Genomic DNA, 24,682 nt, shown 5'->3' with positions numbered 1-24,682 from the left:
AGACTATAGTCTGTATTTTCCAGATTAATGTCCATAAACTGTTCAGGTTTAAACATTGAATGGCCATGCTGCGAAGTCAGTATACAGGTGCGGGCTGTACAGGAGTACTGGTACTAATTGCTGACCCAGTCTGATGATTATTGCTCATTCCGTGTTCCCTCTATAACAATAAAGCATGTGACTGATGATCAGCGTCGACATTTCCTGATGACACCAATGGCTGTCACAGTACAGTACTCCTAGGCGTTTCATCAGTTTGTTTCATTGTTCATGGTGGTCTACATATGAGAGGCAGGTAATTGGATAAAAAGTTTTTTATTTTTAACTGTAATTGAGTCCTGTCGCCGATGCTCGCTCATTCTCGGTGACCATTATTTTTTGCATGGTATGTGCTCATCACACTTGTCAGCTCTGACTCATTCTAGCTCATGCCCACTCGTACTCGCCAACACTCGCTTGTGTTCAGTCACTTACATTCACACATACTGGCACTCACTTACATACATACGTACCCACATACATGCATACACTTACATTACAAAGAGTCACGTTCAGGTTGACATCCACTCAATATCACCACCGCTGGCTTTCATACTCTTGTTAATTGGCATTCACTCCTTCTGATACTCACATCTGCTCAAACCTGTCATCACTCCCTAAGCTCGAATTCACGCCTGTAGAATAAATTTCGAGTCATCATGAATCGGTGTTTTCTCGTGAGGGAGTACACCGACCTATGCTGCAGGCTATACGTCAGGTATGGGCTGTAATCTGGCAGCCACATTCCATCAACTATCTCCTTCCAACACACGGACAACAAGAGACACCGTAGATCCACATCAGTTTTGACTGCCTGGGGTTTCCCAACGGCCACATCAGTCTAAGTACATGAGCTTTCTTTTTTTTTTTTTTGCGTTCTGCCTCATCGGAATGTAGCCGTGGTGGCCGGGGATCGAACCTGTGACCTTGTGCTCAGCACTGATTGCCATAGTTTCCAAGTTGCCAGTGCAGAATGGCACAGCCACAGAGGCACTGCAACGGGTCTGCTTTCATTTGAGGCAGAGCACGTCTCACCCTCCTTTGTGTTGTTTCACAGCATGGAGATGCTGGATCGTGTGGAGCCGCCCGTGGTGGCCGAGGGCTACGGGGTGTCCCTGGGATACGTCTGCCTCCTAGACGTGGTGCATAGTATTGCCACCGTGGTGGACCAGTCCAAGAGCGCCTCAAACGACGCAGCCGCCAACGTGCGCCTCCACCGCCAGCTGGTGTCGTCCTCCTGGTGCGGGCTGCTGGCAGCCCTCTCGCTACTTCTCGATGCCAGGTGATTGTTTGTTTCGATGTCTATCATTCAGTCAGTCAAATTGTATTGGCAGAGTAATCCTACAAATTGCATTAGGCACTAAATGCTTGTCGACCAATCGCAGAGTGGATGAAACATAAATTATGGGACGTTTGACTGGTCATATCAGAGCGCTTCGAAAACACTATGAAGGTTGCATAAGATAATGAGGAAGTGTAACTGCTAACCTCTCAACTGTTTCACTTTTACAAGCTGCATATTTGACTGGACGACCAGTATTTGACAGCATTAGTTGTGTCAGATACTGTAAATAAACCTCAACACGGACTTCACATGCTGTTTGTTTTGGCTTAGAGACTAAAACTATTCAGTGTTCAATATATGAAGGTCTCTTTACTCAATCGTTCCTATTGAGCTTTATTAGGGAATTTTGCCATTCGAACACCCATACTATTTACCTTTGTCACACGCACAACTTTTGGAACGCTTCCAGTCATGATATTTCATAGTATCTTGCATGAAATGGTTGCAGCACGGATGAGGCGGCCACGGAGGAGATCCTGAAGACAATGCAGGTCTATGCCAACTTGTGTGGTCAGCTTCAGCTGTCGACACCCAGGGATGCTTTCATCACAGCCATGTGCAAGGGGTCCCTGCCTCCCCACTACACACTCACGGTCAGTTTGTACGGTCAGGGCTGTGCGTGAAGTGATTTGCGAAGTTGATAACGCAAAGCAAGTAATGCGTAGGCCACTGCTGCATTCATTTCACTTCATTTGTTTACTCTCAAGTTAGTAACATTACAGAGAAAAGTGAATACAGTCGCCCATTGATCATTTGAACTCTGTGGGTACCACCCAAAACGTCCGAATAGTCGACAGCCCGAAATACCAGATTCGCCCAAAATTAAGTGACTTTATTCTGCAAGGGGCCAAAAAAGATGTGCCATGTTCTCAGATCGTCACTTTTGGAGATATCTTCAATTTCGCGGGACTAGTGCAAGATGCATAGACGTCTATGACCCATGACAAAATCAAGCACGCATAATCAATCAAGCGAAGCAAAAGATGAAGCGTATCCTAATTATCAGTGTCTGAATAATGATGATGATGATGATGATGATAATCAGCCTATTAATGTCCACTGCAGGACGAAGGCCTCTACCTGCAATCTCCAATTACCCCTGTGCTGCGCCAACCAATTCCAATTCGCACCCGCAAATTTCCTAATTTCGTCGCACTTCCTAATTTCATTGCAATTTCGTCCAAATAATCGGTCAACTGTAGTTGAAGAACAGCGTAGTAGAATTGCATGAATTATGTGTAAGTGACAGCTTTGAAATTGTTCGCATTGATGATGGAGGCTCCAGTTTGTACTTGCGGTAAAATGCATATTATTTTGACATTTAGGTATGCGAACATTGAACCGATAGTTGTTGCAAGAAGAAATATGCACTTCGTTAGTCATTAGTAAAAAAAATGTGTTGTTAACAACATTGCTACAGGGGATACATGATAAATTCTAACTTTGAAGTCTTAAGGTACTCTGAACATGTGATAACATAATGTTCCGGGGTTATATTTTCTATTACTTTTCAGGTGTCATTCTCAACATGTACTGAATTTCCAGATCGGCTGTAGTGAACATTATGATAGAGACCTGTTGACAAACATTTTCACCAATATAGTTCTACGCACCGCGGTGGCTCAATGGTTCCACTGCTAAGCACAAGGTCATGGGTTCGACTCCTGGCCGTGGCAGGCATGCTTTAATTGGGGGATGGGGGGGAGGAATGCAAAAGTGATTGTGTACTTAGATTATTTCAGTCTCCCACTATGGCGCCTCTCACAGCTTGTATGTTACTTTAAAATGTTCAGAACGAGAAGAACGGGGGTTAACCGAGGGGCCCGATTTTTATTAATCGTATCATGAGACGCCAACAAACAAAGATACCAAGGACAGCATAGGGGAAATTACTTCTTACTAATTGAATTAAAGAAATGATAAATTACATAATGGCAATGAAGGTGGATGAAAAAACTTGCCGCAGGTGGGGAACCATCCCACGTCTTCGCATTACTCGTGCGGTGCTCTAACCAATTGAGCTACTTTGGCGCTGTTTTCCCATCCACTTTCTTGGGTATTTATGTTTTACTGCTAGAACACTCTAAGAACAGTTTACGCCCTTTGGCGTGCCCCTTCTGCCACACAACAATAATCGTCATCTGCCTTGATGCATTTCCTTTCTTTAACGCTGCGAGCCCGGAACTTTCCAGTAACGAACGGCACGCGCGTTATCAGAAGGGGCACTCCAAAGGGTGTTAACTTTTCTATGCTGATAACGCGCGTGCCATTCGTTACTGGAAAGTTCCGGGCTCGTAGCGTTAAAGAAAGGAAATGCATCAAGGCAGATGACGATTATTGTTGTGTGGCAGAAGGGGCACGCCAAAGGGTGTAAACTGTTAGAGTGAACTAACCTTAGGAGTGTTAGCCAGTGCCACCACTCATAAACCTTGGCTGCGGATGTAGAACATCCTTACTGCTGCAGGCGTCACGAGAATGTGATCTTTTTGGGTGAAGGCAACTGGTCAATAAACCCACACATGCTACCTGAAGGCATCAATGTTGCCGGATTTGAGACTCTCGTTATGTAACGAATGAGAAGGGGGGTTAACTGAGGGGCCCGATTTTTATTAATCATATCATGAGACGCCAACAAATAAAGATACCAAGGACAGCATAGGGGAAATTACTTCTACTTACTAAATGAATTAAAGAAATGATAAATTAATGGCAATGAAAGTGGATGAAAAAACAACTTGCCGCAGGTGGGGAACGATCCCACGTTTTCGCATTACGTGTGCGATGCTCTAACCAATTTGTGAGAGCAATTGGTATCACCCACCTTCATTGCCATTAATTTATAATTTCTTTAATGCAATTAGTAAGCAGAAGTAATTTTCCGTATGTTGTCCTTGGTATTTTTGTTTGTTGGCGTCTCCTGATATGATTTGGAATGCTAAGCCACATAACTTGATTTTGGTTTTTAATCATAGTCATTTTCAAATTATGTTGAGTGTGCCGACGAAATGAGCAACAAACGACTTTGTGTTAGTGAATGCCTGTCTCTACAGTGATGTCTCGTGGTGGTCGCATCATACGAATGTCAGTGTTGCCAGAAGCGTGTGATTCATGATAACAGCCTTTGGAGCTGGAAGATGTGGTTGAGCTCTGGAGGCTGGCTTCGAGAATCATCTCAAATAAGGGGTTTGAGATTTGTAAAAAAAGTTTGCCATTTGATGCCTGTAGCTCAGGATGAGCGAAAGAATGAGAAAACGTACGCATTCATTCTGCACTACAAACATAGCAGATGGTAGTCAGGTCTTAGTCCACATTGCACAGGGCATAGCTGCGCCAGTTTGTGCTTCAGTCGATGCGTTCTTACCCCCTTCAGGTGCTAAACTCCACATTCCCCAAGACGTCGGCATCTCCGCATCCGAGGGGCGATGGCTCATCCGAAAGGCCAGGGTCCACAGGTCAGGGTGGCCCCTCCCCTGTTCCTCTGCCGCAGCAGGGCCCCAACCTGGGTCCCTTTCTCGGAGGTCCCGCGTGCGATCCCCACGACGCCCCTCGGCAACAGGTGGTGGCTGTGGGCACACCCCTGCCCACTCCTTCACTGGGGGGACATCAGGGACCTGTCATGGTGAGGAACGAGCGATCTGTTCTGCTAATCCACGTTTGTCGGAGGAGACCGATTCCTTTGGCAATGTTTCTGTGTGATGTTTCACATAGCTTCACATTATTGTCATGCGCTGTAAGAACAAGGCAATTACAAAGCAATTGAAGGGCAACAACTTTCTTGAGATCTGAGAAACTACACTGAAGCTAGTCAGATATCTTTAAATGAATTTCTGAAAATAAATTTTTGAAAGGGTTTCCTCCATCCCCGTCAAGATGCTCTCTCAGCTGGAGTGGTGCCACTAGTGGTTCTAACAGTGTGACAGTGCCCTTAAATTGAACAAAAAAAGAATGTAAATAAAAGGAGTAACTAAGTGACGACAGTCGGGACAAGCATACTAGCTGTTGGCAAATCAGAACTGAAGCAGCTCTTGCTTGTTTGTTATTTATATGTGACACGGAAGCTTCTCCATGATTTGCATATAGCACAGCAAATGTTACTGTTTTCCTTCATTGAAGTATGAAAATCTGAGGTGCATGTTACAATCAACTGCATAGCTGATTTCATTTCTGGCCATGAAAAATCAAGTGTATGTTGCCGTCGAGGGTGTGTTGGAATCGAGCAAGCATGGCATATGCGTGCTTGTCCCCCTGTGCAGCTGACGGCCAAAAACCTGCAGTGTATGCGTGCCATTTTGGGGCTGGCGCAAGCCCACGGCGCCGTGCTGGGCAGTGCCTGGCACCTGGTGCTCACCACCCTGCAACACCTGGTCTGGATCCTCGGCCTGAAACCGTCCACGGGCGGCAGCCTCAAGGCTGCGCCCAAAAATAGCTCAGACGGGGCGGCGGGGGGCGGCGGCACCAATTCTTCCTCCGTCATCACTACGGCCGTCATGGCCGACCTGCCTGTGCTGTCCGCCATGTTGTCTCGCCTGTTTGAGAGCTCCCAGTGAGTGGTGGCCAGCGTGCTTTGCGGCGTGCATGTTAGAATACACATTAAACGTGCACTGAATGTAGGAGTCTCTCTGGGTGCAAGCGGGTACTTTTTAGGACATCGCAAGGCAGACCATCATGGCGCACATACCCAGATAGATGGTAAACATTATTTTTTGGCACAAAAGAAGACGCACTCAAGCAGGACTCATACAGAAATCCGGAGCCATCAGGGACAGATGCGTCGTGGAGTGCATTAGAAGGATTCGGAGAGCAGGTTGGCAGCTAACTTATTTAGGTAACTGTAAAGGGAAACAAAAACAAACATAAAAACGTTTTACTCAATGTGGAGACAAAGAACCAGTAAACAAACAATAACTAGTGCTTTGATGTGCTGGACAGCGGCAGAGAAAAGTATGTTAATCACAAAGCCAAGAGGTGCTGAAACAGTATGCTGAATAGGCACAATGGGGAGGGAGCCAACTGTGGAAATGTAGTGAACAGCAGAGAATGAAATCGGAAGGTAAAACTTGCCGTACGGTTTGAAAACAAGTCAGGCTGCCCCAGAATGTGCAGTCACAGCAAAAAATTTTCAGACGAAGAAAATCTGTGCGTGGCATGTGGAAATGATGCAGTGACCATTGAGCATGTTCTGTTAGAAATGTCACAATATGCAACCAGCTGTCAATGTATAGTTAGCCCTCTCGAGGCCAAGGGTCTTGGGAGCCCAATCGCAACGAATTGTCAGATTTAGTAAAAGGCCTGGTTTCAGGTGGTGGTAATTATGAGCAGCCTCAGTTCCAAAATTTAACATCTGAAATAAGAGTGGATGCATACGAAAAGCTCACAGAAATAGACATTCTTGATGCTAAAACTACCATTACTACTCGCCAAAAGTGACGTGTGACCTAGGACGTTGAGAACCAACGCGGCTCCTCTCTACGACCTCAGAGTTTAGGACGGCACCCGTGGTGTTTTGCGGCGTGCTGGAAAATCTCAAAGGCAACATGCTGGTGTTTACATTGTATCGCCTAACCACCAGTTGTCTGCCTAGGTGCTACTTGGAAGGCTGCTAATAAGGAAATTAAGCAATTATCAGCCCTGCAGCTTTGCCAAGATTGCTTCGATAGCACATGCTGCTTGTTTATAACCAAGTTAACCTTTAAGGACTGTAGGGATAATGTGGATGAATCTGTTGTGCAGACTATATGGCAAGATGTGTCTGGAAAATTAGTGGTGCAGCTGAAAGGACAACGTCCAGGAAAGTGGACTTTCTATATTGAACAATTTAGCCTTGTGTATGAGAGTATTTATAGATTAACATGTACAAGAAGAAAGTAGGAACCATGAACTTGGTGGTATGTGCGAGCACCCCGTTTCAACAGGGATGCTCCTACATCACTACCACAGTTGTCGGGAGAGAAGGTGCAGCAAATGAAGAAATAGGCACTTTCGTGCCACAATCAGTAATTGCCACATGTTAATAATAAGGTGCCTGCCCTTTCGTCCATGTTTCTGTTGAAGAACGTTAGTTTACGTAGGCAGGAGAGAGCATTGCCTTGATGCAGTTTATTGCAGGGAAATTAAGGATGTATATGCTATTTTTCACATATAGCCTGGCTCCGTGTATAACCTGCGAAAATAAATGCATACAAAGCTCATATTTCTGTAAAAACAGTCCATTCGCGGATGCGCAACTCGTCCACATTGTATCTTCGGCCAGTGGCTCTGTTCTGTAGCTCTTCAGCAACGGTGATAATCTCCAATTTCTCCTGCGCTGTAAAGGACATGGCGGCAGTGCGGGCCACGCTACCCTGAAGCTATGCTTTAAGGTGAAATTAGCGCACATCTCACACCATGACTCTACTCAGCGGCATAGCCTGAATTTCTTCATTTTTGGGGGGGCAGGGGGGGTTCCTGCACTTGACTAGGGATGGTGAAGGTGGGGGGGTGCCGGCACACTAATTTGAGGAGGAAGGGGGGGGGGGGGCACATGCCCGGTGTGCCACCCTGGCTACGTCACTGGCTTTACTGCTTAATTTTTTTAATTCTTGGTGCAGGTTATGCGTGTGAAAATGTGACAAGTTGCTGTGGTGTTGTCATACATGAGCCTTCTTCGTAGTCTTCCTGTTGTCACTGTCGCTTTATCTGTTGTGAGTGCATTAAGTATGTTTTTTGTCCTCGTTCTACAAATGCTTGTGACTGATGTCTTCTTTTTGTCTTCTCTCTCTCTCTCCTCCCCGACCTTCCTTTCTCTCCAACGGCTCAATTTATTCTTCGTCCTCTTGTCTCGTCTGGATCACCCACACTTCTGTGACCCCTTTTTATTTCTCACTTTCCGAAATGAACTCGTTGGTTTCTCTCTTTCCCTCTTCCATCTGGAATTAAAAAACCTCTTTCCCTCTCCCACCAACACGTGCGAAAACACTCGATTGATGCTGCAGCTACGTGCCACTGGCCGGCACGCTGTCTCGTGTCTTTCACAACTCCCAGTAAGTCTGGCCTTGTCAAACGCTCAACTGCGAGTCTTGCCTTCTTCCTTCATTCTCTGTGGCCTCGTGTTTTCCGTTTTCTTGTCTCTTTGTTCTGTTTTGCTTGTTCTCTGTTGTCATCTTGTTCAATTCCTTTGGTTCAAGCTGCATCTTTAATTTTGGTTTTGTACAGTTTCACTCTGTGTGTACGCATCAAAATTTCTGTTATGTCTCTGTGTCACAGGCCGGCGGAATAACCAAATCACTCAGACGCGCTCAAAAAACAAAACTTTAGCTTCCCAAGTAGCGCTAAACCTAAGGCCAATGTTGTCAAATATTGCGTATATGTAGCCCATTCTAGGACTCACTCTAGAACCTGTGTGATCCATTGTTGAGCCACCATTCGCCCTCCTTTTTTTCTGGTCAGGTTAAGGGTTACATAGGCTCACCAAAATGGGAAACAACCATGCTCGTTTGAATTCAATCACCGGAAACCAGACCCCACTGAACTTCGACTCCCCTAAATGAGAAACAGACATACTCACTCAGACTCATAGTGACCTGGGCTTACTCAGATTTATGGACTCACTCAGTCTTGTAGAACCATTGGCTTAACCCCTGCCTCCGTTAATGAATGCGCATAGTCAGATTCACTCATAATCATGTAGACTCAGATTTGGCCCGATTTTGACTCACACTTATGTAGCCTCACCACTACTAACTCAGGCTTGGACTCTGACTCAGACTCACGGGTGGCTGTGGGTCTGCGCGAGTCAACTTACAAGCGAGTTTGCCAATGTATGGTATTGGTACGCATATGGGAGCTGTCATTCAATGATCATCAAAACTGTGCACGCATGTATAGTAGCTGGAAAGATCCAGTATAGTCTGCAAACCTGAAATTGTTCAGAAAAGTTATGCCTTGAAACCTTTCTTTCAGCCTCTTTTTTTTTCTTTCTTTATTTTGTAATTTGTAGAACATCAGCATGTTAATTATGAATGCAACATTTGTTGTGATTTTGGAGCTTCTGGGTTTCGCAGCTGCTCTTGTACAGTGATAATTCGGTTAAAACATTTGTGTAGTAGCTTTGTTTTGTGTTGGTCGTGCATAGATTATTTCGGGTTTGTGTATGAGACAAACAAAAATGTGGTCGTTTCCCTTCCGATCATTTAGGCCTGAGGCGTTTAAAATAGTCTATATTTCCTTCTTGTGCCCATACGCTCTTTTACCTGCATCGTTATAGTTCACATTTCATTGTATTTGAGACTGAGTCAGGATATTCATTCACTTGCGTTGGCAATCTTTATTTTTTTAGTGAAGCAAATTTGAAAGGTTTATTTTCTTGGTTCTTTGACAGCTCACAAAAGAAATAAAAAATACAAATGTAGTTATACCTTAATATAATGAGCACGAATGTAGTGAATGTACTGAGAATGTAGTAACGAGGTAAATATATAATGCCTATAATGAAGGTATTTCAGTGTTGATTGCAACTTATTTATAATGAAGTTTGACTGTAAGTACCGAAAGCTTGTGCTTCCATGGTTGGCTGCAGATTTAAAGAAAGAAAGAAAAGAGAAGAAAATAAACCTGAATGAATCAAAAGACTTGCAAGGCTGTCTCTCATGTGTCTTCTTATGCGTGCAGGTACCTGGATGATGTTGCACTTCACCACTTGATTGATGCGCTCTGTAAGCTTTCAACTGAATCGATGGAGCTGGCCTACAACAACAGAGTAAGAAAGACTTCACCACCTTACCTGAAAGTCTGCATGGTAGTACGCCGAGTGACAGCAGAAGCAAAAAAGTCACACGTCCTCACGCAATACCTGAGCAATTGTAGTGCAGTAGCATTATGGCTATTGTAAGTTGGCTGTTACAGCTATTATGGTGTCATATCAGTTCATGATCATCTATAGACATTCACGCGAACTTCCTCGCCTCCTTGTATGGCGATCCTTGAACTATTAACTTCTTTTTGATCTACCGAGGCTCTCTCGCAACTTCTTGCGGCCTTGATCTTTGTGGTGTGGCCTGCATGCTCCTTATGAACTTATGATCTACTCATCCTGTTCACTTACGATGCATTACCTCTGTATGTATCTATGGTTACTGCGCGCCACAGTCGCCAGTCTATCAGTAACATGGCAGCACTACAACTGCAGTTGCCGTGCAAAGTGCATGGCTAAGCGCTACACTTATCCTGTTCTTGGTGTATCTGTCGCATTACCATCCTTGCGAGGCACATATCGGGCGCTGCTACCAGCATCAGGGTAATCAGGATAAGGGCAATCGGGACCAGAGCAAGGTAATCTGCAGCAGGCAACACAGTCGAAGAAGTGCAGCTCTCCTTGGGTGTTCACTTTTTGTTTGTACCTTCTTGGCCAGTTGCGGCAGATGGTCTACTCTGGTTGCCTAACGGAGCAGGCATTACATTCGTTGGATGTGTAAATGGGACACAATTTTATGGGGATAGCAGGAGATGGGTAGAGGGTACATGGTCTTCCCCTTTCCTATATCCGCCTGCTTCAGCCTTATGCGATTGGGTGCTTGCTCTGCAGCTTACCGAATCAAAGCAGGGTGTGCGCGCAACGCCGCAGACTTCAAGCAAGAATTGTCTGTAAAGAGCAAGGGTAGGCAAGGCAGCCTTTTCTGCGGTAATATCGCAGAGGCTACTCTTCTGAGGCATTGAACAGTTGGTACAAAATTTCTAGTATTGTTGAGTAGAAAGTAGTCTTTGGCAAGTCTTCTGTTGTGTTCACGACTATAATACGCTGTGGGCCAGATCGTGAAGACCATTGTGGGTTTTGTTGATGGAAAGTGAACTGGATATGCGACTGTAATAACGGTTGGCAGTGTACTTTATTCATGCACATCTACTTTTGTTATCATCTTCACTTCCTGCCATGTTTTTGTTCTATTTCTCCTTTCTTTTTTGTTCAGGCTAGAATGCTCTAGTTCAGGCTGACCTCTCAGCTTTTCTCTTATAGTAAGTCTCTCTCTTCTACAGCATTGAAGAATTAGTACAATATTTCTAGTGCAGTTGAACCTAAATATAACGAATTATCGGATATAATGAACTAAATATAAAATGTTTCTCATTGGTGTCAGTGTGCAATGAATATATGGCTTTGTCGTAACTGACACTGCGATCTGCGACATCACAGCTAGTGGTGGAAGCAGAGGGCGATGATGAACGTGCGAGCAGTGGTGCATGCCGCGGCTAGACGCTGCTGCTAGACTTAGGCGTGTCGGCTGCGACTGCAGGGCTGCCGCACTGTCCCCCCACACCTTGTAACAAAAATAAAACGTAAAATATTTTCATCTCGTATGTGACAGTTGTAATGAGGTACGACTGTGTACTACTGTGCAGTGTGGGCACGTGTGTCCTTGCACAAAAAAAAGAAAAAGGTGCGACGATTTGCTAATGACGTTGCTGCAGGAGCCCTCGCTGTTTGCCGTGGCCAAGCTGCTCGAGACGGGCCTGGTGAATCTGGGCAGGGTCGAAGCCCTGTGGCGTCCGGTGACCCAGCACCTGCTGGAGGTGTGCGCCCACCCGCACACGCGCATGCGCGAGTGGGGCGCCGAGGCGCTCACCTACCTCGTCAAGGCGGCACTCAACCACTCGCCCAGCGGAGGAGGCGGAGGTGGCGAGGCCACGACGGCCTCCTCGGTGATGTCAGCCGCCACGACGGCGTCGGCATCCGACAGCACAACTGCGCCGGTTCATACAGGTAAGGTGCATTGGCTTTCCCTCTCTTCTGTTGAAGAGCTGGGCTGGTTGGTTTACGTTCATCATGGTGAAATGGCTCAGACGACAGGGTGGGTGAAACAGCGCACTGTCTTGTCTATTTCACCTGTCCTATCGTCTGTGCTGTTTCGTCATGACTCTCTCCTGTTTTTCTGTCCCATTTTTATATGGAGTAATTGTCTGAGGCAAAGTGTAGTCTTGGCTCTGGATCGCCTTACAGAAATTTCTAGAGGGAACTTTCTCGCTGTGATCATTAAATTACCATGGGAATGATGGATAATACTTACATGCATTTGTCTACTCTTCATGCTTGTGGCTTCTGACGTCTCTCATGGCATTACTTATTATGCTTTATCTTTGTCAATTCCTAATAAACCAGATTTTTTAAACATGACAATGTAAATTATTGGGGATTGTTGTGCTCGTGATGCAATATCTCATTCCATATGATCAATTTGCAAAGTCACACAGTCATTTGAAGCCAGAGAGACAGTTTAGGGAAATCCACATAGTATTACTACCCACCATAGTGTGACCATAGTGTTGTGAATTTATAGGGGTCCAGAAAAGATTGCGTGGTGTCTGGTGAGAAGAAGGATACTCATGTGGTTTATGCATGTACGTCATTATGTAATAAGTTGTTTGTATGACAGTTTTGCATAATATGTGCCACATGGTCTACTCTTAAATGGAACATCAACATAGAATTTATTCTTACATTATTCTTCACATTTAGATTATTATCGATTGATAAAAGATTACTTTGAATGCCTCCTTGTCTACTATAAGTAGCAATTGATGCAGGTACATACTGATTTGGTGTTTCCTTTAACAGTGGGTCATACTGTACAGTCGGCCACAAAAGATTAAGAAACACTGGTTTCACGGCAAAGGTGAATTTCTGCTCTGATAAGGCACGGAGCCGCTAAGTCAATGGACCACTGAAGAGGTTGCAAGGGCACACCAAAACTTTTAATTTGCAGCTGTGTGCCCAGGCATCGCATGAATTCAGTCTTCTTGCAAACCTTGTGTCGCGTAAGCTTTTCTGGCAGTTGCACGCATAATAATGCAGTCTTGTGCGATTCAAATACGCGACAATGCGGGCAAAAGTGCTATGTGGTTCTGAAGGGGTGGGAACGAATGCGAGGTGACTACAGTGTGTTGTGCACTCCTGCCGCGCACGGCGTCATCAGCGATGGCATCGCGGAGGAGCCTGCAGGTACTGCTGCTGGCGCCCCTGGTGGAAATGGCATCTGCCCACCCCGACATCCGGCAGAAGCAGCTCGACTGCACCCTCTCCCTGTTGCACAGTAATGGCGAGACACTCACCCACGGATGGCCTCAGGTAGGGACCTTGTTTCATAACATGGTGCATTGATTGGGGCTTCTTTCATGATCACATGGTGTCAGACATGGTGCTTCAGACATGGTGCTTGTTTCATAACATGGTGCATCATAATGTGCATTAAACCGGCAGGAGGTGGATGGAAGAAAAAGGAATGGAGACCACTGACGAGTTGTTTGGAGAATTTTCAGCTCCGTGGCAGGTCGCCAGTGTGTACCAGAATATAGCTCTTTAGCAGACTTTTCTTTTTGTGTGTGAATCAAATGTTTGTCTTATTGACATCGCTTTTTTCAGAGAGCTGGTTGTAAAGACGTGGTTATAGACTTGCGGTAAATTCGACTCGCTGGTTTTGAGTGCTCTTGCAGCACACTTTGTTTTCGGCTGGTTGAACTTGAGTGCTCGGTACATACTTGCTTTATTGGAGGCAGTCTCGCTTCGTGCTGCAAGCATGACCACAAACTGGGAGAAGCCTGGCCATGTGGCTGCTGCAACTTGTGTTTTTTGTGCAGTAACTGCTGCAGCCTTTTTGATTCGTCGTGTCTGTTCATAACAAAAGCTGTACTGTCTTGCTGTCGTTTCCGGCTCCTCATTGCTCTTGTGGGAGAGGCCTAAATATTCAACTCGAGTCGGCTTTTCTTGGCTCTGATAGCAAGTGGGCTTTGCATTGTCACAATTTAAGTCAGGAGTTGGGTTGACTTGGTCATATTTGTCACTGATTCCCATATTAAAGGGGCCTTGACGCACTTTTTGAACATAGTAGAGAGAATGTTCCGAATCTGTAGACAATTCTGCCATAAACAAGGTGAGCCAAATATCCCCTTGAGGTGGAGTGTCTACTTTTGTTGCCAGTTTTGTGAAGCGGCGGCCAAGAAAAAGCAATAGACATGGAATTGAACCTCTGGCATGTCCACTGTGCCTTTATTTCACTTTAGAAAAGACACAAATGCGATCACTGGAAAATTCACAACGCATAGTCCTACCTACTTGTCATTCTTGCAACAGAGCGTCGAATGCCTTGGAATAAGGTTGTGTAAATTTGACACATTTGTAGACAGTCCCTCATAATTTGCGCCTGAAGGGGATGTGATTCTGATGAATGCCGGAGGGAACCTACAATCTTGCATGCCAGCTTGCTTGCTCTCTCTCTCTCCTGCTGCTTATGAAACTCAAGCTTCTTGTGCCACCTTATGCAATGTCAGCGATGATGTGACAGCTGGTGCGACAGCCTGTGGACATCAGCCATTGGGCAATCATTTACGACAATACACTATTCGTGAGCAAAGGTTCATACATGCTTGCATGCCCTTCCAGATTTTCAAAAAGAAAAGAAAAAGAAAAGGAAAGCGGCTGTTAATGTATTCCATCTGTCCTGCCTCTCTTTCTTGTCTCTCTTAGTTACCCTTGACAGATGGAAACTTCAAAAGATTGCAATTAGTACCTCACTAAAGGGAGAGAGAGAGAGGGGGAGAGGGGGGGGCAGGAAACAAGGAGCATTAGGCAGGTCATTGCTATCTGTCCTGCCCCAGCCAAGAGGCACCAGTTAGTTGAAGGGCAGTGGGGAAAGTAAACATTGCATTCTTTAATCTTTTCCTTCATATTAGATACTTTCGAAAGCTTTCTTTGTGAATGCATTTCTTAAAAGACACTCCACTCATTTCAGTGAGTTGGTTAGGTTTTATGGAGTGTCTCACAGCCCCTCTGAAAGCAGTCAAATCGGTAAAGCTCTCCCCCCCTTGTGGCACTTGTCCCTCCAGGTGCTGACAATAATCGGGGCCATCTCGGAGAGCCACGGGGAGGCGCTCATCCGGTCGGCGTTCCAGTGCCTGCAGCTGGTGGTTGCCGACTTCCTGCCCGTCATGCCGCGGGCCTGCCTCCAGCTCTGTGTTGACACTGCCGCACGGTTCGGCTCGCAGAACCAGGAGCTGAACGTCTCGCTCACTGCTGTCGGCCTCCTGGTTAGTGAACACAGAGCCTTTGACGTTTCAAAGACTGGGCCTTCCGAGTCCCCTCCCAAGGGTGGCTGCCCTCGGGAGAGCAGAGACCATTGCGGTGTAACCCCATAAACATTGTTTTGTTCCACTGTCCCCAGTTTCAAGAGACCCAGTTTCAACTACTAATTCAGCTTAGGCAGTTTTGTTAATGTTTGGAAATCTTGTGTTTAGTGTAAGTAGCCTGTGAAAAACAGGCATTAACGCAGAAACATGAACGCCAGGCAGGAGCGGCATTCTTAGTTGTTCACTTTCGGAGATACAATCTCTTAGCAAGATTTCGCATGACCACCGCTGGAAGCATTGGAATCTGCGCGCAGCTGAGTTCCCGGCACGGTGTAAAGGTGGGCTTGGCACTGGGCCAAGAATGCTGTCGCCTGTAGATGCTGATGCATCTGCTGCAAGTCACGTGAAATTTCATTAATGTGGTTGTATCCCCGAAAGTGACTGACTGAGAATACCCCGCCAGGTCATGGTACGCCCACACCTGTCTACGCGAAGTCGTGCATTATCAGCTCGCCCGGCTCGCTATCGGTAAACAGACCTGTCCATCGTTCTGTCCAACTTGCAGTGGCACATGGCGGACTACTTGTACCAAAACGCGGAGAAGCTGAAGCAGGAGGAGGGCGACTGGGACACACTCTGGATGTGCCTCTTCCAGCGGCTGGGCGAGCTGTGCGTCGACCCACGCTCCGCAGTCCGCAAGAGTGCAGGGCAGACCCTGTTCTCGACCATCAATGCCCATGGCTCGGTGCTTCGGCAGGAGACCTGGCAGGCCGTGCTCTGGCAGGTACGTAAGCTATTCATGGAGCATGGGCAGGGGCTACTCGAATGCTAAAAAGAAGAATGTAAGAGAGTGCTGTGCTGAAAATGATGCTAGCGACACTAACGAGGGAGAAGTCGATAGACAGACGTGCTTGTGTCATCATCTCACTCATCCATGTCTTTCTTAACCATCTTAACCAGCCCAACTGACTGTCCCGAGCCACCACTTCACTCAAAAGATTGTACCACCTACCGTGGTGGGTCAGTGGCTATGGAATTCTGCTGCTGAGAATGACGTCACGGGCTCGGGTCCCTGCTGTGTTGGCCGCATTTCGATGGGGGTAACATGCAAAAACACTCATGTGCGCAATGAAGAATCTCAAGCAGACAAAATTAATCCGGACCCTGCTCCCTCACTTATTCTGAAGCCCTCCACACACTTTTTTATTTTGGGTGGATGTGCTCCAATGACTTCACTGAAGAGCTTGCACAAATGCATCTGCATATTTTGTCCAATTCTCTTGCAGGTGCTCTTCCCATTGCTAGACCGAGTTCGGACGCTGTCAGGATCAGCCTCAACAGAGAAGGTCAACGACATGGGCGGAAACATTCTCATCCACCACTCGCGCAACACAGCTCAGAAGCAGTGGGCAGAGACTCAGGTGAGTGTTGAAGCGCATGTTTGCCTTGGGCCTGTCAGGCAGGGAGCATCGCACTTTTAAATCAAGAAACACACATTTTACGTCAAGCTCCCAACAAACCCTTTGAAAAAATGTTCCAAGCTGGCTTTCCCGCAATGCACAGTTGCTCAAAACACAGTTGAACTTATTTATGATTAACATGAATACACCGAATTCCTGGGCATGCTGAACTCTTGCTGAAATGCATATAACAAGGTGATGATACATTCATTACTGGCTAGCTGGACTGAAATTGGGATGCCTGAATTCTGAGGTCAGAAAACATACGCATGTTGCAGGAAGGTACAAGAGTGCAGTGCAGCTAAGGGCGTGTTAGACTAAAAGCACAGATCTCCACCAGCTACTCTTTCATGCTGTGATGCAAAATCTTAACATTTGTGGTGGTCGTATTTTAGTCTTTACACATGTGTAAGTAGCACTTGTAGGTTGCAAGGGGCAGTTTTAGGTGCAGATGATCAGGGGGTGATTTTTAACATGGGACGTGGCGTGTTCTCGCACGTTTTCTCCTAGGTGTTGACGCTGTCGGGCGTGGCGAGAGTGTTCCATGTCAAGCGGGAAGTGCTTCACACCCTGGGAGACTTCCCACGTGCCTGGGCGCTCCTCCTCGAATTCATCGAGAACTCTGCGCTGAGCAAAAACAACGAGGTAAGCATGAGCATTTTGTGAAGGGGACTTGTTCTGTTTGTTCAGGCTAATGGAACCAGCAGATTTTACAAGACGATGTTGTCTGCTGCGCACAGCAGTGTCGTGTCACTCCTTAATAGTTTTTAATGCTCATTCAAGCTCAACTTTTCTGAGATTCCTTGCTATTAGCTCCAACATGCTGATCAGTCCCAAGCTTGGATAAAGTAGTCCTGAATGATAAACTATCTTCATTTCTGGCATGAAATATTTGGTAAAACACTCCTACTAAGGTATTGCAAACATATTTTATAAGGCGCATGAAAAAAATTCTAGAAATCTTTCTAAGGAGCAGAAAATGGGTAACAGCACATTAGTAGCAAAAACAACAATGACAACGCAAATGTGTCTTGTTGGTTGATTAGTAAGGAAAATATTAGCACTGGAAATTGCTTTCTATGCATTACTACTTTTATATTAGGAATATGTTTTAAGGATTTGTTTCTCTTTCTTTGCTCTCTTCCTTTACCTCCTTCCACACTGAGGCCACAGTGCCATCTATTTCATTAAAGGGAATGAATCAAATTATATATAATGTTCATGTGGAACTAGGTGTGTAGTGTGCAAATATTGTTGCTGTTGTATCACCCAGGTGTCGCTGTCAGCCCTGAAGAGCTTCCAGGAGATATTGCATTTGAGTCGTCCCACTGAGGGAGCCGGAAACGGTGGCGCCCTCTTGGGGCGCTCAGCCGACCCACAGGGAGAAGCGGCCCTCTGGTGTGCTGCCTGGAAGGTGCGAATCAATAGCACAGCTTGGCCTGCTGCACTCCCTCAAACCACGTGGTTCATTACTTCATTAAAAATGTCAATCTGGTTAGGATTGACATTTATATTTATTATTATTTTGCAGGGACTTACTTATAAGTATCAAAAAAGATAAATGAAACAATAAAGGAAAATTACCTTGAATATTATGCAGCATGGTGCCTCATACAGAAACCAGAGCCAAATGCTTAGTAGCTAACAGGAAGAGATGTGAACGTATGCTCGTAAGTGGTTACCTCAAAGCTGTGTGCCATGTCGGTCATCTCTTCTTGGATTCTACTGAATGAGTCATGAAGCAGTGCCTCCTAACCAAAAGTTGGTGCTAAGCAAACCGGACTTACCGCTTTTCAATTATGCCGTGCCGCTTTGCATCTGAGGTATGTGGGGAAGCCCACCTGAGGGACATTGCTCATACGCCTTTTGGGATATACGAGGCTTGTGCGAGTGAATGATGTTAGGTTTTGTCTAGCATCTTGTACGTTCTCTCAACCGCAGGTTTGGTACAACATTGGCATTGAGAGCACCAGGCCGCCCCCGGACGTCGCTGTTGACGATGCGCGCTTCTCCAACAGCCTGTCCTTGCTGTACATTCCGTCCCAAGCGTTTCTCACCGCACTTGTTCAGATCTTCCCGCACCTCTTCCAGCACATAAAGAATAGGTGAGCCATTCGAGCTGCTCTTTGTTTGGGGGGTTGTAAGTATGTGGGCAAGCTACACACAAAAATCCTTCAGTGTTTGTACAAGAGGTGCTTACTTATTTGTGGACAAAAATCACTTGAGGGCTGAATTCTGTTTTCTTTTTTTTTATCTGTCTCATGCTCTGAAAAGACGTTGGTGCGTCACGTACCAGTTTTTATGGCCTTTTCATAGATATGGCATCATTTTCTGCACGAATGGTCTGCAGAAACTGCCAGGTTGAATTTTCTTCCACAGTCAAGCCTCCATAAAGTGAGCATAGATGTACTAGTGAATTACCGAGTATAATAAGGTCTAAAATTTGGTTGGCCATGCTTTGTTTCAGTGAGTATTCTATACCGCTATAAAAAAACTAAATGCAAGCTCCGAGATAATATTGGTTACATTCAAATGTATATTTTGTTTTTTTACAACTGTGAAATGATCAGCAAGACAAACTTCAAATGACACATAAAGAATGCTTGTTTGCGATGTGGCTACAGTCTTGGCCTGGCTGGCTTGAAGCCAGTAAGCAAGTTTGCCTGGCCCATGTAATCACACCGACTGCATGTTTGCATATTATAACAATGGTACAAAGTATGTTTGTAATTGAGTTGTTACTTTAGTGCTTGTTATATCGCGCTTGTGTTCTTTTTGAATAGCCTTGATCAATAACTTTTTTGCCAAAATCGGCACAGCATAACTATAGCAAATAGATATAATGAGGGTGTTTTTCCGTGTTGGATGCAATTTCGCTTTCACAAAGTTTGGCTGTATTTTCAGATATAAAATAACTTTTTAAAATAACTTGAATGACAATTTGTTCCTTAAATTAAGCTTTCTTCACCTTGCGAGTTTCCACAGAACTGATGTTGCCATATTTTTTTAAATCAGCAGGCAACTAACCTCAACTAATCGGTGAAGTTGCAGGCAAATGTTTCAGCATTCAAAGATAGCATCACTGTGGGAGTCTTTTCGTTCCGAAGTGTTTTCGGCCTTGAAAACCTCTTTGTGATAAATGGTTTAAGTCTAGGATGTAGGGGCTTAACTGTTGAGAATGTTGAAACAGTGCCTACTTGTCGTCATGGGAAGGCACTAAGGTGGATGGCAATGTCAAAGCAAGTTGTTACAGCATAGAAACTTGTAAGACACACTTTCTCTAAAATGCAATTTATCAATCTAACTTGACTCAGTATTAAACATGCATGTGATTAATGGATCTGGAACTGATAATATTTGTGATGCCAGACTGTTAGTCCATGGTTTGGACTTGGTTGTCGGGCTGTCTAGTGCTGATGATGGTCATTCGGCATTTGCGAGGTGTTTTTTGCTTGTCTTTGGGGTGACCAGGTTCACGGTCTCGGACTTTCAAAAGTTCGCCACCGTCGTCCAGAATGCTGTTGCTGCACCTGTTCATGGTGATGCCTCACCCTTCATTCTGCCCACCCTGGCTGAAGTGGTCCTCACAACGTTGCAAGAGTCCATCCTCAGTGCCATGGACACTTTGCACAAGGTGGGCACGATGACCCTTGTACCTGGTCTCTTGATGGGTCTTCATTGTACAGTCGAAATAAGTCATAAAATTCATGAAGTCAGGCTTACACACAACCTACAGACACGGTAGCCTTGAATAATAATTTGAATGTACAAGAAAACATAATTTTGTCATGCGGAAACTCAAACACAAACCCCTTTTTCCTTGATTACAGGGGTGTGAGCCATTGACGAGTCACTGTTTGTAGCCTCTGTCTTATGGGCCTCTGTCTCTGCCCTGCACTGTCGCTGGGTTCAGCCCGCCATTGTTTTCAATCGGGCCCCGTGTCGCAAAATATCCGGTGTTGGTGTCGGCGCCTTCGGGGCTCGATAACGCTAACGCATTTCACTCCTAAAACTAGAGCTTAAGCGTCCTCCAAGTTTTTCGCTGCCGTTCCTCCTTCCTGCTCTCTCTCTCTTTTTTTATGTAACCAGGTTACTTTGAACCCAGATGGCCAAGATAATCCAGAGACATTCCCTATGGTCTCTCTAAATTGGATGCGTGTTTCTTTGGTATATCAAACCATATTGTAACATTGGCTAGACAGTAAAAAAATGGTTGCGGCAAAAATATGAACAGTAAACAATGTATCTATATATGTCAATCAATCAATCAATCAATCAATCAATCAATCAATCAATCAATCAATCAATCAATCTCATTTCAGGAAGCGCTTGCAGGCCCGGAAAACCTGCAGGCAATGGTGCCCTCCATCTTTGGCCAGCTGTTGAGTTTTGCCTGCTATGCCTGCCAGGCGCCAGCTTATGGGAAACTGCAGTTGCGCTCTGGTGGGGTGGCCCCCAAGCACCTTGACTGGGTGACACTCAGCTTTGTGCCATTTGGGGAGCGTGCCATGGAGATGGCCGTGTCCCTCTACGTGCAGACCGCACAGCGACCAGTCGTCATGCAGGCCGACATCCTCCATGCCATCGTCAAGGTCAGAGCTGACCCTCCACTTTCTTCAGCATGCGCAGTGTAGTCGTCTTACAGGCAGCCGCATGTATAGGCAAACTAGTGAGCGCCCTGCTGCTTCGGTCTGCGTTTTGAGCATTCCAGGATTGCCCCCGTACAGTGACAAGTGTGGGATGGTTTGGCACATATGGCAGCATTCCCTTTTCAGCCAGTATTCGAGCTGCAGAGTGTGACGCCACTGAGATGACAGTGTTGCTGGCATCACATTCCGTGTGGACAAAAAGGAACTGGACGACCATTACTGACGTGAAATTTTGCTGCAGGCAAAATCAATAGATGTGGCAAAGTTTACAAAAGTTACTTTGCGGAGATTGTTCTGATCGGCTAACAGCAAAGAGAAGTGTCACCATAGTAGTCTGCTTGTTTCATCTGTGGACTATGCTTGTTACAGACAGGCTTTAGTTTGGTCAATAGGTGACCCCCTACCTTTGGCTGTCATAGTTTTGCAGCTGTCAGAGAAACCCAGCTATGGAATTGCATTATTGAACAGCAAAGAATGAAATTGGAAAAGAAGCTTTACGGCAGTTTCAACGGCGGTGCCTTACTATTTGAAGCCAGAGACTCTGGTCTGAGAATGCGGAGTCAAAGGAGAAAATTTGGCGATAATGACTAGTCATGCGTGGCGTGTAGAAACCGATAAGCACGTTTTGTTAGCATGTTGCAGTGGCCATTGCAGAGGTAAGAAAGGATGTAGTTAGTAAAGGAAGTATGCAAGATTGGTGGCGTATAAAGAGGGAAAACAGAATAGTCAAACACAGAGGGTAATTTTCAGGACAGTAATATACTTATTATTTGATAGTTTGCTTAGGCACAAAGCAGTAATAGACACAACAGAAAGGTAACAAGGACAAGCCTAGTGGCTGTGGCCATTATCTCACCCTTTGCTTCAGCCATACGTTTGCTTCATCAATATGTTGCCCAGTGAGATCAAGTTAGCACACTTGTAAAATATGCTAACATAAATCTTACAACCATGTTGAGACTTAAAAATCATCCATAATAATGTAGGTTAGTTGTTACAGTTAGAAAATGGCCAAGCTAACAAAGTTCATGATGACATCCCTTCAGTACTTTCTTGAATTAGTCCATAGGGCTTTTCATTTCAAGCCATCTGCACAGGCTTGTAGTGTACCATGTGGCGCTTGCATTAACTTGGCAAACCATGAAAATTATTAGCAAAGTGATCTGGTCAGGACATTCTGAAACAACTTACATAGTTGACTTTGCGATTCTATTGCAGGGCATGACATGTTACACGCTACATCATGCAAGGTCATTTGAATTTTCATAGCCATTGGCATAGCAGCCAAAAAATAGAGTCTGATAACATTAATTTCAAAATAGGGCCACACCTCACATATGTGCTCTGATCCCACAGTTTGCATTTCAAACCATAGATGGTGCTAGATGTGAAGCGAAGTGAAATATTGATTTATTAAGAATAATCAGTGGAAGAAGTTGCTCCTGCTCATAGATCCCCGCTCTTTAAGAGACAAATTTGCATGAACTGTATCGTGAGTGGGGCTGTTCGCTGCGCCTCGTAGCTTTCCCCGTTTGTCAAGCTACAGTGGAATGCAGTGTAGCAGAGAAACTATGCTTGTGATGGAATTTCAGTTGGGAGTTGGGGTGAGGATTTTGGTAGCCAAAACGCTTGGACCAGTGAGCTCCTGTATCCATTTGGCAATGCAAGCCCCAATCTAAACTGTCTAGGACAGCTCCAGAGTACACATGCTTTCAGCTAACTCATGCAATTCTGTACTGCAGCAGCAGCAGCAGCTGCTGTGAATTTTGGGGTTTCAGTTTACATGCAATGCGAAGGCAAGAGAATGTATCTGAAACACAACAACAAATGGTACGAAGCAGATTTTCCTTCTTATGCTTAGTCACGGGAGCAGGCCTTGAGACGATGCATCCTGTAATTTGCATTATCCCTGCTTTCTTTACAAATAGCATAGAAAATGCATCACAGAGATATGATGCCATCACGTTTTCATTTCTCTTGCATGTCCCTACCATGCATGTTGATGGGGAAACACCTTTCAGTAAATCTTCTTGCGTGTGATAGCCTGTACCGGGCTACAGCATGCAATCTAGCTTGCGCCATAGGTGGTATGCCTAAGAACTGTGCAAGTGGCATAGAACTGCTGCCTAGCAGCATTGCTATGGCATACAAATGGTATGTATTCCAGCCATTTGATGCCAGCAGTTGCAAAGAGGGCAGCACTAAGTGGAACAATAGCAGGACCGAGAAGACAAGAGTGAATTACCTTACAGGACATTAGCGCAATATCATAACAGATGACTGCTCATTGTCCAGAAACGGTGACAATGTACTGTCATGACAGGATGCTGAACGATAATATGTTGTCATATCAGGACTTCCACTGCCCTGTAATGATAGCAGTACATTGTTCCAACAGGATGAAAGCACACTACCTCACAGGATTACATCATTGTATCCTGACAGAACAACAGTGCATTGTCATAACAGGTTGAGCGTCCATTGTCCTTAACTGAATGACAACAGATTGCCATAACAGTATGATGGATGACAGTACATTGTCGTTTCTGGACTTCCATTGTCCTGCGAGGATGACAGCACTTGGGTCCAACAGGATAACAGCACATTGCCCCAACAGGACAACAGTGCAGTGTCATGATAGGACGACAGCGCATTGTCATGACAGGATGGCAGTGCATCGTGCTGTCATTCTTGCTGTTGTCCTGTTTAAGCACTGTCATTTTCCAACCGCTTTGGCGCTTTAGCAGTCGCCGTGAACTCAAAGAGTGTTAGCAAGTACACTTTTGAACATAACTGCATGTATGTCCCAGTAGGTCGGTACACAGAGTGTAATCATTGCTTTCGTTCTGAGCAGTGTTCTATTTCGTCCTAAAATGCATTGTTGCATGAATACTGCCCGTGACCTGGCAGCATGACCTGGCGCTGGCCAATCACTGGGTGCTGAAGCTGTCAACTGCATGCTTAGAGTAGGTTGACACAATCTACCAAAGAAAAGTGAGGTGTTATGCACTTCCTGCTGTGTGGTGTGGTACTCTCTATTGTAAGTGTGCCATGATGAAGTCAACCATCTCCAAGTTTGCAAACCTTGCATTTTTGCAAAC

General features: G+C 45.4%; 1 protein-coding gene across 3 annotated transcripts in view; it reads left to right on the top strand.

Moving 5' to 3' along the window:
- The window catches only part of mon2 (Mon2 homolog, regulator of endosome-to-Golgi trafficking), a 215,939-nt gene that overhangs the window by 18,871 nt on the left and 172,386 nt on the right, over positions 1 to 24,682 (top strand). For 2 of the 3 annotated variants that reach the window (XM_055068629.2, XM_050175005.3), the window contains exons 11-26: positions 1,097 to 1,321; positions 1,833 to 1,977; positions 4,755 to 5,003; positions 5,638 to 5,927; positions 8,356 to 8,403; positions 10,031 to 10,118; positions 11,825 to 12,116; positions 13,327 to 13,478; positions 15,233 to 15,433; positions 16,038 to 16,256; positions 16,759 to 16,893; positions 17,443 to 17,577; positions 18,206 to 18,346; positions 18,874 to 19,037; positions 20,404 to 20,566; positions 21,255 to 21,524. In XM_055068629.2, the coding sequence (XP_054924604.1) occupies positions 1,097 to 1,321; positions 1,833 to 1,977; positions 4,755 to 5,003; positions 5,638 to 5,927; positions 8,356 to 8,403; positions 10,031 to 10,118; positions 11,825 to 12,116; positions 13,327 to 13,478; positions 15,233 to 15,433; positions 16,038 to 16,256; positions 16,759 to 16,893; positions 17,443 to 17,577; positions 18,206 to 18,346; positions 18,874 to 19,037; positions 20,404 to 20,566; positions 21,255 to 21,524 (2,917 nt within the window). The remainder of the gene's footprint in view (positions 1 to 1,096; positions 1,322 to 1,832; positions 1,978 to 4,754; positions 5,004 to 5,637; positions 5,928 to 8,355; positions 8,404 to 10,030; positions 10,119 to 11,824; positions 12,117 to 13,326; positions 13,479 to 15,232; positions 15,434 to 16,037; positions 16,257 to 16,758; positions 16,894 to 17,442; positions 17,578 to 18,205; positions 18,347 to 18,873; positions 19,038 to 20,403; positions 20,567 to 21,254; positions 21,525 to 24,682) is intronic. The other variant, XM_055068630.2, reaches the window with a different exon arrangement.

The sequence above is a fragment of the Dermacentor andersoni genome, chromosome 9 (genome assembly GCF_023375885.2).
Source record: "Dermacentor andersoni chromosome 9, qqDerAnde1_hic_scaffold, whole genome shotgun sequence".
NCBI classification, from domain to species: domain Eukaryota; kingdom Metazoa; phylum Arthropoda; class Arachnida; order Ixodida; family Ixodidae; genus Dermacentor; species Dermacentor andersoni.
Note: the sequence above shows the minus strand (reverse complement) of the source record. Positions and strands in the feature narration are given on the sequence as shown.